Genomic DNA, 14,936 nt, shown 5'->3' with positions numbered 1-14,936 from the left:
CACAGGGGCCAACCAGATGCCTGTGGCAAAAAAAGCAGGGAAACAATCACTAGAGCCCCCTCCCCTCCTGTGGTTCCCAGCATTGGGGATTCAGAAGCAGTGCTGCCTCCAGCTGTGGAGGGCAGAGCATAGCCGTCATGGCTGGTAGCCGTGGATAGCTCTCGTCCACATGAATTTTCCTAATAATCTTTTAAAGCCATCTTGGTTGGTATCCTTCACAGCCTCCTGTGGCAGCGAGTTCCACAGGTTAATTGTGCGCTGCATGAACTAGTACTTTCTTTTCTCCGTGCTGAATCTTGCTTCCACATTGTGCCAGAGTCGAAATATAGGACAGACTATCCCCAAATCAGAACTCCAGGTGTTCTGGAGGATGGAGCAGGGCCACGGATGAACTCAGCCTGAGAAGCTGTGGTCCAACAGGGCCACCTTTTTCCTAAATAGGAGAATTGGCTCAAGCACAAAGTTTTGACAGAAGATGAAATGATTGGCAAACAGAGCATCGGTGCCGAAGAAGCTTAGGTACGGCTACTCAGGCTACTCAGGCTCTTGCGCCCCAGATCAGGAGATGGGGAGAGCCAACTTAAAACTCTGCAGTCAGAGATGTGTAGGAAGTTTCCTTATACTGTGTCAGACATTGGCTCATCTACTTCAGCACTGTCTACACTGACTGGCAGCAATGGCTTCAGGGCTCCAAGCAGAAGCCTCTCCCAGCCCTACCTAGAGATGCTGGGGATTGAACCTGGAACCTGCTGCAAGCAAAGCAGATGCTCTAACAACCACTGAGCTATGGCCCTTTCCCATTCAGTGTCAGCTGCACCAACTTCAAGGACAGCAAAAGGAACAGTGAAGCAATTGCTGGGAGAAACCTGATGGGACAAATGACGATCCTGATTAATGAAACACCATTAACATGAGAAGCAGACAGGCCCCGTTCCTGGGGGTTCTGTTGGGAGAGAAAGGTAAGAGAGTATCTGTGACAGTTTGCTCACCTTGATAGCCTGGCCGAAGAAGCCTTTTCCCAAAACCTCACCGTGGATCAGATCACAGGGGCGGAAGATCTGCTGGGAACCACTTGTGGATGAGCGGAGCGATTCGGAACGGCTGATATCCCGGCTGAGGAGGAGCGGTTCCTTTGGGGAGCTGGGGCCAGGGGACTTGGAGATGCTGTTGCTTCGCCTGGAGTGGAAGACGCAACCAAAGTTAGATCTTTTGCTGGAAGTCCAAGCTGCAGGCTCCCTGTTCTCCAGCTCATTGGGATGGGAGGAAGAGATGCACACGAAGCACACCTAGGTTCGCCAGACCAAGCTCCATAATAAATGAACATGTGTAACAACAGTATAAAAGAAGCCACACTGTGATCGAATTCAGGGCTGCATTTAGTACTCCACACAAAACCAAATCAGATTGGATGCACTGTGCTGTCATCACAGGAGGGGGGGACTTAAAAAAAAATTATTCATTTATTATTATAAAAAATAGTTACATATCGCTGTTTCATAAAAAAACGTACCACAGTGGTTTACAACAGTACCCTGGACCCAAGTTGTTCAGGGCTTTGTAAATCTATACAGGAACCTTGAATTTTTGTCCTGGGGGCACTCTTGTCAAAGTTCATGTGACTTATGTCTAGGTACCAAACTTATCCAATATTGTCCTTATTTATCACATTTATAAGCCACTGTATTCTCCAAGGAGCTCTATGTGATGTACTGTCAGGCTTGAGGAATTCTCTCCCTCCCCCCAATGATTTCAAGAAGCAGGGAAGAAATAAGAAGGCTCTTATGATTTATTCAGTCATTACAGCAGAAGACAAAGATTCCAGTCCTTCTGCCATGATGGAAGGCGGAGGAGCCAGAGGGAGCAACTCCCTCTTTCCCAACAGCATCTGACCCTATAATGGCCCCCCCAGGGTCAGATGCCTCTGTGTCCGTTGCTCTTGCACCCTTAATGAACGTCGCGTTCTAGGGGATGGCAGATCATCTATGCTATCTAATTGGCATGATGACTTCACAAATTTGTGGTCAGGAAAAATCCATGCCAAATTGCTGTCCTATGAGATCTCGCCCACTGAATTGCTCAAACTGGATCTAAATGTGGCAAAAAGGTGTATAAATCAAAGGCTGGATGATGCGGAGCTATACCAAAATTTCGTAGCTGGTGGTGGAGCCTGCTCGTCGTTAAATTTCGGCATAACCCCTATCTACCGCGCTCCGTCCTACTTAACATCGCTTATGGCCGCGTCTCACCGATATGCCTTCATTAGAGCTAGGTTTAATGTCTTTCCAACAAACGTGCTGAGACACAGATTCACTAAGGGCCAAGTCCCTTCAATGTGTGCTTGTGAAATGAAAACATCTCAATCTCTACATCATGTTATGTTTATCTGCCCTTTGTACAGTTCAGCCCGTGCTAGTATACTAAACTCCATAATCCAGCCAATGGCTGACAAACCAGTAGACCTACAGCTTGCCTGGGTTCTTCAAGATGTGGATCCTTATATTACCCTACAGGTTGCTAAATTCCTAACAGCCGTCCTCTCGTTCAAGAGACGGAATGGAATGTTAGCTGATTATTGATAGTTATAAGAATTTTCTATAACGACATCAGATATTGATTTTAGTGTAGTGCAAAAAAAAATTAATTTTAATTTTAATCTTAAACTTTTCTTATGAATGGCTAATATTTGTCCTTGTGAGTTGTGAACTGTGTTATACTACTTGTGGCTTGTACGAGTCCGCTGTTTTATTTGATTTGTTTTGTTTTGTTGTGTTTCACGATGGGCGTAAAACCGAATAAACATTTTGAGTATGCTATCTAATGAAGTGTCCACTGGCTCCTCTGTCTCTCCCCCTGCTTCTCCTAACACCTCATAACTTGGCTGCTTGCTTGTCTCTGATTTGTTAGCGCCCTCATCGTTTGGCTGCAATTCAACACAGCCTCCCTCTTCCCTGTCAGCTAAAGGAGAAGAGGGAAGGGGTGATCACCACCATTCCTCTTCCTCTTCATTCCAGTCCCTGACATGTACATAGTTCTCCCTCTCCTCATATGATACCACAACAACCCTGCAAGGCAGGTAGGACTGTGAGGCAATGACTGGCCCATGGTCACCCAGGGAGCTTCATGGTTGAGAAGGGATTCATACCCTGGTCTCCCAAGGTTCTAGTCCAACTTTTGCACTGCACTGGCTCTTAGTAGTCCTCAGTAGAAAGTAAGGCAGGAGGCAGGATACACCCATTAGAGTAGCAGGCCTTCCCCAAAATGGAATCTTCCAGATGTTTTGGTCTACAACTCCCATCAGCTTCAGCCAGTGGAGAATACTGCAGTTCAAAACCGCTGGAGGGTGCCAGGTTGAGAGGAGCACTGTGTTAGAGGGGTCAGCCTAAATTCCTCTAGTCCAACCTCCTGCAAAGTGAAAAGCTATATAGCCAAAAAAAAAATGCTAGTTGGAAGTCAGTAAATATTTTGGAGGTAGCCTCCCCTGGCCTTGGTACCTGAGGGAGCGACGCCGCAGCGTTCCTTCCAGGTTCTCCTTCAGGTCCAGAGCTGATATGGGGCAGGGCGAAGAGGGCTTTTTCATGCGCCCGGGCATCCGGGCATCCAGACGCAGTCTGTCGAGGCGCTGAGAGACGGGGTCATGCTCGATCAACAGCTGGAGGGTTTGGCTCGTCTTGCGAATCAGGTCCTCTACCTGAGAAGTGAAACCAGGAATAAGGAAGTTGCACAGTGAAGGCGAGAGAGACCTCCAAGGGAGCATCTCCAGGGGTCATTTAAACAGAAAGTTGTTGATAGCACAGACATCCTGGCATTGGTAAACTTAGCTCACACAAAAACCTCAACCTTTGCCTCAATTCAACCTATAAGAGGTTTAAAGGTAAAGGTAAAGGGACCCCTGACAATTAGGTCCAGTCGTGACCGACTCTGGGGTTGCGGCACTCTCCGGGTCATGTGGCCAGCAGGACTAAGCCGCTTCTGGCGAACCAGAGCAGCGCACGGAAACGCCGTTTACCTTCCCGCCAGAGCGGTACCTATTTATCTACTTCCACTTTGACGTGCTTTCGAACTGCTGGGTTGGCAGGAGCAGGGACCGAGCAACGGAAGCTCACCCCGTCGCAGGGATTCAAACTGCTGACCTTCTGATCGGCAAGTCCTAGGCTCTGTGGTTTAACCCACAGCGCCACCCGCAAATCAGGACGCAGGTTTCTGTGACTGTCCACAGGTAATTATGTAATTATGGCTGTCTCTGTACTCTCTACATTTCTTCTCCTCACTGCTTACAATCCTACACCAAACCATGTGTGCATATATGCCTGAAATATGCTGAAATACAGCTGTACTTCTCCTTTACATCTGAAGATTTGGCAGTGGATGTGCTGGACCATTGCCTTGCCTCATTAACGGACTGGATGAAAGCCAACAAACTGAAGCTCAATCTAGTTTAAGACTCAGGCACTGTTAGAGGGTGGTTTCCTAGAATGGATGGATTGGATATTGCCTGCTCCTGATAGGGCTATGCTCCCTTTGAAGTACATAGCTTGGGGGTACTTCTGGAACCCTTGCTGTTGCTTGAGGTTCAGGTGGCCTCAGAGACATGGAGTGCCTTCCATCCGCTTTGGCTGGTGGCCTAGCTGTACCCTATTTGGACAGGGATAACCCTAACTTCTGTCATCTATGTTCTGGCAACCTCTGGGTTAGATTACTTCAACAGGTTATACATAGGGTTGCCTCTGAAGAAAGTTTAGAAACTTCAGCTGGTGCAGAATTTGGCGGCCAGGCTGATCGCCAGTGGAAAACAGTTTGAGCATATTATACTGGCCTGACTGCACAGGCTGCCAATTAGTTCATGGGCCCAATTCAAAGTGCTGGTTTTGACCTGTAAATCCTTTAACAGCTGGAATTTGTGCAGTTACGGGCACCACATAATACCAATTCTGCATTTTTAAGAACTTGATCTTTTGGCATGACAGCACCTACACTTTGGAACTCCCTGCCTATTGACACCAGGAAGGCGCCTTCACTCTTTTTGGCACATGCTAAAAACATTTTTTGTCCAGGCAAGCCTACCCAGTTGTTTAGAAAGCTGATTTGAGTTTTAACCTGTTTTTAGTCTACTGTTAATTTAACTTTTCGAATGTCTTGAATTATTGTTAATTCTTCTCAAAAATTTTATTGCTTTATCTTTTTTTGTAAATCGCTTTGGGGTTTGTTTTTTACAATCGAGCAGTGTATAAACATTACAAAATAAATGAACAAACAAATAATGTACCTGACAAAGTTGCCCTTAGTCCACGAAAGCTTATTATGCGCTAATAAATTTTGTTAGAATCTTGCGGCACCTTAAAAACCTACGTTGTTCTAACTGTTTGCAGTAGCCCATATTCTAGTGAGGGGTCTTGTATTTATGCCACATACAAAAGAGAAGGAATTGCCCACAACTCACAAATGTGAGAACTTTGCTTGCACCTTGAGATACATTGAAGACAACTGAGGGACCAGACTAAAGGCCCAAGTGGCTAAGAAAAGACAACAACTCTGCCTTATACCCAAGTCTGTCTATTGGTCCATCTATAGCGCAGAGTTGTCTACTCCAGCCTTCACCAACTCCCATCAACCATACGACACAGGGGCTGATGGGAGTTGTAGTCTAAAACACCTGGAGGGCACAAGGCTGGCCGACTGATACCTGCTCTCCAGGGTTCCCAGCAGAGATCTTTATAGCAATGCCATGGATCAATCCTGAGCCCTTCTGCATGCAAAGCATTTGCACCAGCCTTGAGCTATTCTCTCTTCTCCATTCTGTTCTATTTCTCAAATCACCAGGAGCAAGAAGTGAACTTAAAAAATATGTCCAGGCTGTACCTCTTCTGTTTGTAGTGTGCGAATCGGGGTCCCATTGATCTCCAGGATCTTGTCTCCAGGGTGAATAGCATTCTGGACATCAGGACTAATATGCAGTCGGTTGACTCTATAAACAAAGAGGGAGGGTCATGTGACAGCAGAACTATTTTTATTTTTCCGGGTCTTCAAGGAGTAACAACATGAATTGCACTACTCCAAAGACTATGGAAGAGTGAAACTTCCATAAAAGTGCGTAGTCAGTGTTAAAATTAACAAATAAATTACATATTATCCTTAAAATAATCGAAGTTTTGCTTATAAAACAAATAAACATGACTAAGAGAAGAAAAATAGAGAGAGGGGACATTAGAAGATTGTCAGGATACATTTAGTACTCTGATGTCTTCATTTCTCCATGACAATTTAAGGAAATAGAATCCTAGAATTGTAGAGTTGGAAGGGACCGCAAGGGTCATCTAGTCTAACCCAAGACTATAGTCTGCCTATAGTCATCCCTGGGTGGGCTCTTCCCTATTCTCTATTATCAGTCACATCCTCCAGTGCTGGTTCCTCAAAGACACAGCTTCTGCCTTGGACTCGTTTGCCATTAGATCTCCCCCCATTCTATCATACATTCCATTTGTTCAAATTGAGAAAAAGCTTTCTGATATTCCACTGTCGTAGGAAATAAGTATTTTTTTCAAATTGGTACTGAAGTTTTACACTAGCTAACCATTTCACTGTTCTTGAGGATGTGAGGGCAGTTGTATCAGTTTGTATTCCTACGTCCAAAACTCTTATCTGGATAATAGTTCTGAAAGTTTTGCAGTGAAAGGTTTCCTAGATTGCTTGATCTCTGTTCCTCTAAAAACATATCAGGAAACCTGTCTTTCATCAGCTGATTTCTACTACACCAGTAATTTATCACCCTGACATAATTTAGACCAGAAACTGTTTCCATGCCTGATTCTGCTCTAATCAAATAAGCTGGGGTAATTTTTGAAACCCCTAAAATCACACACACAAACAAAATGGCTCTGAACTCTCAATTTTAGTAAAATCTGCAATGCCCCAAATTTTCACAGCAAGAATTCATATCAGTCTCATTGTTGCTTTTAAAAAATGGCACAATGACTATCCCTGGTTATTAAAAATTCAGCAGTCTGTTTAAAGATTTAAAGCAGGCTACCTGTTTTTCTTTATTTGTAAAGTCCAAGGTGCTGAGGCTGAGAAGGTTATGATAAGGTAACTGGGAGATTTCATCAGCTCTGGCTCTTTAGAATTAAACAGTTACTCGTGTTTAGTTTTCCCCCCTTGACTAAAAAAACTTTAGATTTGACATTATTAATGACTAAACCATTTTCTGGACTGTCTTAATCTTCTCAGGCCCACTTGAGGTGTCAAAAGGAACATATCTTCTCAATAAATACTGTGCATTTACCAGTCTCTTAAATCTTTGGGAACATGATAACTCCAATTGTGCAGAGTCATGACGATATAAAACCAAAGTTAAAAAGATATATATACAGCCTTGAGGGAGACCTTTATATGTCAACATGGCGAAGAGGGAAAAGGAAGAGCTAAAGTAATACGATACAATCATTCCCTTTGATCTCTCAACCAGAGTCTCTAAGAAGGACAAACAGTATAAATGTCCATAATTAAAATAGGCAATTAAACAACACAGCAATTTAATATTGTATTGTTTAACTGCATATTTTATCTACGAGCGTTTATACTGTAATGCTTGTGTGATTGGCTTTTATACTTAAACTTAGCTTAGAAGCGTGTTTTGGCATTAAGCAGTATACAAAGTGATTTATACCTACTCTTTTACTTGGACGCTAGTGGCATAGGTTGAGCAGCCACCTTCGACAGCCACCGTGAATCCTCGCTTGCCATCAGTGGCCGCAGGCATGGAGATGAGGGTCAGCGTGTAGGGCAGCTGTTCACACAGGAACTCTGTGGACAACCTCTCAATCATCGGCGTCAGAACAATCTGGTTATGGCATTTGCCACTAAACAGAAGAGCGGAGAACATTATGCTGGAACTGCCGGATCCATCCCTCCCCTCTCCCCACCAATAAATAATAATAATAATAATAATAATAATAATAATAATAATAATAATAATAATTTATTTATTCCCCAGCCACTCTGGGCGACTTCCAATCAAGTGTTAAAAACAATACAGCATTAAATATTAAAAACTTCCCTAAACAGGGCTGCCTTCAGATGTCTTTTAAGGAGAAGATAGCTGCTTATTTCCTTCACATCTGAAGGGAGGGCGGGCATCACTACCGAGAAAGCCCTCTGTCTGGTTCCCTGTAACCTCACTTCTCACAATGAGGGAACCGCCAGAAGGCCCTCGGCGCTGGATCTCAGTGTCCAGGCTGAACGATGGGGGTGGAGACGCTCCTTCAGGTATACGGGATCAAGGCCGTTTAGGGCTTTAAAGGTCAGCACCAACACTTTGAATTGTGCTCAGAAACGTACTGGGAGCCAATGCAGATCTCTCATGTGGTCCCGGCGGCCACTCCCAGTCACCAGTCTAGCTGCCGCATTCTGGATTAATTGAAGTTTCCGGGTCACCTTCATAGAGCGCATTGCAGTAGTCCAAGCATTGGACCCCCCTGCCTGCATTCCACCCCCTGCTCCCCACAGTTGCAATATGGGCGTCTAACTTCCCCTTACCAGTAGAGGGCAGAGTGCTGCACCAATGCATACGTGTCGCCATCTTCAATTATCACCTTGCAGCTCATACACGCAAAGCATTCTGGGTGGTACTTGTATTCACCAGCCACCTGCAGAGAAGTGAGGTTTAAGCCAAGGTGGAGAGCAGACAAAAGCAAAGCAACAAAGGTGCTTTCAGACCCAGAAGAGTCCAGAGAGAAATCTCAACTGTACATTAGCCACATCAACCCTTTTCCTGAAACGGGACGGCACACCGCAGGGTCAAACCAAGGTTTGCAATTGCTGGCTGGAGGGGCATTTTGTTGCTTCGGGTGCTCCTGGAAAAGCAGGCCTAACTTAAAAGCATGTGAGAGAAGGGAGGAAGAGGAGGATGTTGCAAGGAGTGTGGGTGTTACCTGTCTCATGTGGGGGCTTAATAGTTAAGCTGTGGAACTCGCTCCCACAGGAGCCAATGATGGCCATCAGCCTATATAGATTTAATAGAGGATTAGACAAACTCAGGGTGGAGAGGGCTGTCAGTGGCCACTATGCTCTGCCTCCACAGTAATGCTTCTGAATACCAAGCACTGGAAGCCACAGGAAGAGAGAGGGCTCTTGTGCTCAGGGCCTGCTTGTGGGTTTCCCACTCGGGCATCTGGTTGGCTTGGATTTAACTTGTGCCATTTCAATCAGCCTGCCTGGTTGAAGACAGGCTGGTTGAAATGGCACAAGTTAAATGTGTATAATTGGGATTGTACTGTAATAGCATATACTGTACATGAATACAGGACAGGTATTTGGGGCTGCGCTTCCCCTAGAATCCACTAGGGGTCTCAAAAAGCATTTTTTAAAATATGAACACAGCCTCTTGCTAGGGGAAATGAGCTGCTGGCCTGCAGTTTCCCCTACAGCAGTTGTCTTCAACTTTTCAAAACTCGGGACTCCACCTTCAGCCCTAACATGAATTTGGGGACCTGTTTCTTAACTTTCTACAGCATCTCAGATTCAGAGCTAAGTGCTGTCTAGTCTAGTGGCCCTAATAAGCTCTAAATCAAGACATGGAGAGTTTCGCCTGCAGTGAGAAGAAAGATACCTTCACTTTGTTCTGAATAATTTTATATATTTACCGTATTTTTCGCTCTATAAGACGCACCAGGCCACAAGACGCACCTAGTTTTTGGAGGAGGAAAACAAGAAAAAAAATATTCTGAATCTCAGAAGCCAGAACAGCAAGAGGGATCGCTGCACAGTGAAAGCAGCAATCCCTCTTGCTGTTCTGGCTTCTGTGATAGCTGCACAGCCTGCATTCGCTCCATAAGACGCACACACATTTCCCCTTACTTTTTAGGAGGGAAAAAGTGAGTCTTATAGAGCAAAAAATACGGTATATTAATGTACTGCATTTATATCCTACCTTTTCCTCCATGGAGCTCAAGATGAAATCAGACTGATGCTTTAACCACTACACCACGCTGGCTCTCAGTCCCACACTTCAGTGCAGACTCACTCAACCTGGTGCCCTCCTGCCATTTTGGACTACAGTTCCCACCAACCCCTGCATCATTCAGCCCAGAGGCAATGCTCTACAACTCTGGCCCAATCCTGCGCACAGATATGTTCACACACACAGAGGTGAGTGTGAATGACAGGAAGTGTGTCCTTTCTGCCAGCAATGGATGATGCAGAACCAGCATACTGCAGTGGTGGTTAGAGGGTCAGACTGGGACCTGGGAGACCAGGGTTCAAATCTCCACTCAACCATGAAGCTCACTGGGTGACCTTGGGCCAGTCACTACAGTGATACCTCAGGTTACATACGCTTCAGGTTACAGACTCCGCTAACCCAGAAATAGTACCTCGGGTTAAGAACTTTGCTTCAGGATGAGAACAGAAATCATGCTCCGGCGGCACGGCAGCAGTGGGAGGCCCCATTAGCTAAAGTAGTGCTTCAGGTTAAGAACAGTTTCAGGTTAAGTACGGACCTCCAGAATGAATTAAGTACTTAACCCAAGGTACCACTGTATTTCTCAAGTCTACCCTCAAAAGGCATTGGGTACATGAAATGAGGAGCGGAAGTACCATGTACATCACTTTGTGGGAACATAGAAACACAGAATCGTACACTTGGGAGGGACTCCAAGGTTCATCTAGTCCAACCCCCTGCAATGCAGAAATCTCAGCTAAAGCATCCATGGCAGATGGGATGTAAGTGTAAATAAATAAACTGACCATATCACACGACATAGGAAGCTGTTTTAGACTGATTCAGATTCTTGGCCCATCTAGCGCAGTATTGTCTACACTGACAGGCAGCATCTTTCCAGGGTTTCAGGTAAGGGACATTCCCAGCTGTACCTAGAGATGCTGCTGGGGACTGAACCTGGGACCTTCTGCATGCAAAGCAGGGTCTCTACCACTGAGCCATGGCTTCCCCCTGGAAGTACCATGTACGTCACCACAATTGTGCTCCTTGGATGAAGAGTGAGATATAAATGCAATAGCAATAACGGAACTGTTTGGGAGCAAAAAGAATGCTCCTTTGGGTTTTTTTGCAAAAGGATACACCTCCCACTGAAAAAATCTTCCATTTGCCAAACCTGTTGAGAGGTTCAATATCGTATTACAAAGACAGGAGCCTGAGTCCCAAGAACAAAGGCGAAGTGCCTTATGGCATGCACAGCCTGGAGGCCCAACAGGAAACACTTTTGTCTTGTGCTCCGTCCCAAAACATTTCACAACAAAGCTGCTGCTCCTTCCTGCCAGGCCCTTCCCAGAAGACACACTTTGTGGGGGAGAATACAGCCTGATGTCATCATTAGGGCTTTGGATCCTAACCTTGCTCAGTCACTGTATTACAGAATTGGAAGGGCCTCCAAGGGTCATCTAGTCCAACTCCCTGCACTACAGGAATCACAGTTAAGGAATCCCTGGCAGATGGTCATCCAACCGAAAACCTCTAATGAAGGAAAGCCCACCGCCTTCCAAGGTAGTCCGTTCTGCTGTGGAACAGCTCTTCCAGTCAGCAGGTTCTTCCTAATGTTTAGTTGGAATCTCCTTTCTTGTAATTTGAATCCACTGGTTTGGGGTCCTACCCTCTGAAGCAGCAGGAAACCAACACAGAGTAACTAGTGGAGGTTTGCAGTGGCTTCGGATGCTGAGTTTTCCCTATCCTGCATCATCATCATCATCATCATCATCATCATCATCATCATCATCGTCATTATTTGTATAGCGCCCTATACCCACAGGTCTCGGGGTTGTTCACAACGTAAAATTCTGGGGATGCTCAGAATGGGAAGCAGAAACAATGCCAAATCCTTACCATGACTGGCCCAGTCATCAGCAGAGAGCAGCCGTGGCAAGACTCGCCAAATTTCCTCCAGTAGTCCTTGTGGCAGTAGAGTTTCCCATCCTTTTCATAGTACCAGTTTGTGAGGAGGTCCTGGCACTCGGAGCAACTAGGAGGCAAAACAAAGGACGGGAGGTAAGACCTACATCTGCCCACCTGCAACCTGCCATGCTATGGAGTAAAGGGAAGTCCCTTTGGGGTGCGCTAGGCGTGTCCAAAATCCATTTCAGGGGCCTAATCCAGCCCACCGTTCAGCTTAATCCAGCCCATATGGCAGTTTATTTCCTGGGGTAAAATCCTAAAAAACCTCAACAACTTCAATCCTAAAAGAAGCTCAACAACTCCAACCCTAAAAAGTTTGGAGACCACTGCTCTATGCAGTAAGCAATGAATAAATGCAGTAAATAATACTAAGAGGCATTCAGCTTGCCCAGAGCAGACCCACTGAAATTAATGAGCCTGTCCATTAACTTCAGTGGGTCTACTCTGATCAGGTCCAGCACTTAATACCAACTAATGATAATACCAGTAAGAATATGGGTGGCTACTGCCTGACATAGATACCTGTTTTTAAACCTAACATAATAGCTAAACTTTGCAATAGCTCTACCAACTTTCCATTTTTTAGTAAGACTTCCCTTTTCTCTATACACTAATACACTACTCAGCACAGAAATAAAAAGCCTGGAAGGAAGCCAGAAGTCTCCAGACAAACTTCCCGGACCCAACCTGGGGAACTCTGGCTGTTTTGGACTACGACTCCCATGAGCCAAATGCCAGCATGACCATATGGTGCGGGGGCAGATGGGAAGAGTGGCTCAGACCTGTGGAACACTGGAGCTGGAGGATGTTGTAGTCCAGAGCGGCTGGAGGGCACCAGGTTGTACAAAGGCTGTCCCAAAAGTGATCTGCGGATGGGTGGATGAATAGAAGGTACTCCTCTGAGGCCGGCAAGAAAGCAGCGTGGAGAAGGAAGCCTGAATGCTGAGGTGGTGGTCACTCTCCAGGACAAGAGGACGGCCTCTGACCCTCCCACTGCAAAACTCATGATGCTTGGACCATTATGAACATAGCACCAAGGCCAGGTGTCCATGCACACAGAACCAAGGTCCCTAGCCCATAGGGCCAGGAGGCAGGTCAGACTATAACTATCTGCCCAGTGATTTGTAATGCTATTTCTAAGGCAGGTGCATGTCTCTCTCCGACAATGGACACAACATCACCAGGCTCTGCATATCACCACCTCCCAGGTACGCAGCCTGAACTACTCTCTTGAAAACCCCCCAAGTCCTTCTCACAGGAGAGAGCAAGCTTCCTTTGCCCATCTGTTTCAGGACAATTGCTTCAAACTGTGTTTCATTTTCTGGTGGTACAAGGAGAGGGGATCCCAAATGATGACTGGGCTGTTGAACACTGCTTAGCATATACAAAAAGAAAGCAATTTTCACACCTCTGGAATTTACTCTCGGCAAGACGTAGAAATGGACACCCACTGAGATGGCTTGAAAAGAGGGCTAGACAAATTTCATGAAGAAGGATGCCTATAGCCAGCAGCCACAATGGTTACAGTGGTGCCTCGCAAGACGAAATTAATTCATTCCGCGAGTTTTTTCGTCTTGCGATTTTTTCGTCTTGCGAAGCACAGACTTTGGAAAAGCTTCAAAAATCACCAAAGTCTTCAAAAACCTCAAAAAAGGCTACCACACTGCATGCTATGAGTTGCTCCTCGAAGTGAATGCACGGTTTTAAGAAAAAGGAAACAAACTTGCAAGACAAAGGAAACAAACTTGCAAGACGTTTTCGTCTTACGAAGGAAGCCCATAGGGAAATCCGTCTTGCGATGCAACTCAAAAAACGAGAAACCCTTTCGTTTTGCGAGTTTTTCGTCTTCCGAGGCATTCGTCTTGCGAGGTACCACTGTATATGCGATGTTCACTGCTGGAGGCAGTATGTCTCTGAATACTAGTTGCTGGAAGCTACAGGAGAAAAACTTGCTGCTGCACTCAGGTCCTGCTTGGAGGCTTTCCACTGTGGCATCTGGGTGGCTGCTGTGCGGACAGAGGGGCACCCTTTGGCCTGATCCAACACTCTTCTTATGGAACCTCCAGGGCCAGAGGCATCTATCTAGATTCCTAGGTTCTTTGGGGTGTTTAGTCCCTTTGAGAAGAAGATGCTAGACTATATGGTCTTCCTTTGGCCTGATTCTCCCAGGCCGCTGCTTACGGTCTTAAAGCAGCCTCCCCTAAGCTGAATAAGGAAGGGAGTGCTTAGCTACCGGTAATTACTAAGGTGTTTTTATACATAAGCCAGTGGGCCCTGCCCAACTTTTACCCAGATAAGCGAGCTAACCCTACTATAGAAACGCCGCCTCTTCAGCATGCAGCTGCGTGCCTGGAAGCATCAAATCTTGCCTCTCCTTCAGCTTCTAGCCTGTAACTTAAGTTGATAAGATTGACCTGGCAAGTGGGACCAATGAGCAAGGAGGTGCCTATCTGTACAGCGGCAAAAAGGATCTGGAATTGTTAAATAGCTGAGGTCTTTGTGCCTGTCACTCTTGAGAGAGGCAAGGTGCTCTACTCTTGGCACTGCACCAAATAAAACAACAGCAAGACTTGGGGAAAGAGAAAGCAAGTAGTTAAGATTCCTACTGGCCTGGATGGTTTGTCCAAAATATTTGCTCGTCAGCATGCAGCGAACCCCGGCAGAAATTCCAAGATTTAGCTACAGGTTCAGATGCTGGACCTCTGGGCAAGGTCTTGTTTGGGGTGACGCACATGCCATCAGTCACATTCCAAGTAGGAACACGCTTCCTGCAATGACCGGGCAACCATAAACTCTGCTCATCCCTCCACCCCACCCTCCTCCCTTTCCTTAGAAGTGGGGAAAGCAGCTGACAAGCTGGTCCTAGAGGTCTGGGTCAGCCACCCCCAACCTGGTGCCCTCCAGATGTTTTGCACAACTCCCGCCACTAGCCCCAGTCAGCAAGGTCATGTGGGACAACTACTTCCACCAACCCCAGTTAGCAAGGCTGAACAGGTGCTTTTTTCAGTATGTGCATTGAATTTCTATCTGGAGAGAG

At 46.0% G+C, this 14,936-nt stretch overlaps 1 protein-coding gene across 4 annotated transcripts in view; it reads right to left on the bottom strand.

Annotated features, from left to right (window-relative positions):
* The window catches only part of LIMK2 (LIM domain kinase 2), a 49,401-nt gene that overhangs the window by 12,947 nt on the left and 21,518 nt on the right, over nt 1-14,936 (bottom strand). For 3 of the 4 annotated variants that reach the window (XM_081841895.1, XM_081841898.1, XM_081841896.1), the window contains 6 exons: nt 11,831-11,966; nt 8,530-8,639; nt 7,665-7,853; nt 5,857-5,962; nt 3,492-3,688; nt 990-1,176 (listed from right to left, as the gene is read on the bottom strand). In XM_081841895.1, coding sequence (XP_081698021.1) covers nt 990-1,176; nt 3,492-3,688; nt 5,857-5,962; nt 7,665-7,853; nt 8,530-8,639; nt 11,831-11,966 — 925 coding nt within the window. The remainder of the gene's footprint in view (nt 1-989; nt 1,177-3,491; nt 3,689-5,856; nt 5,963-7,664; nt 7,854-8,529; nt 8,640-11,830; nt 11,967-14,936) is intronic. The other variant, XM_081841897.1, reaches the window with a different exon arrangement.

This window comes from Podarcis erhardii (assembly GCF_964252035.2).
Source record: "Podarcis erhardii genome assembly, chromosome: 15".
NCBI lineage: Eukaryota > Metazoa > Chordata > Lepidosauria > Squamata > Lacertidae > Podarcis > Podarcis erhardii.
The sequence above is the reverse complement of the archived record's forward strand: the minus strand, read 5'-3'. Positions and strand labels throughout refer to the sequence as shown.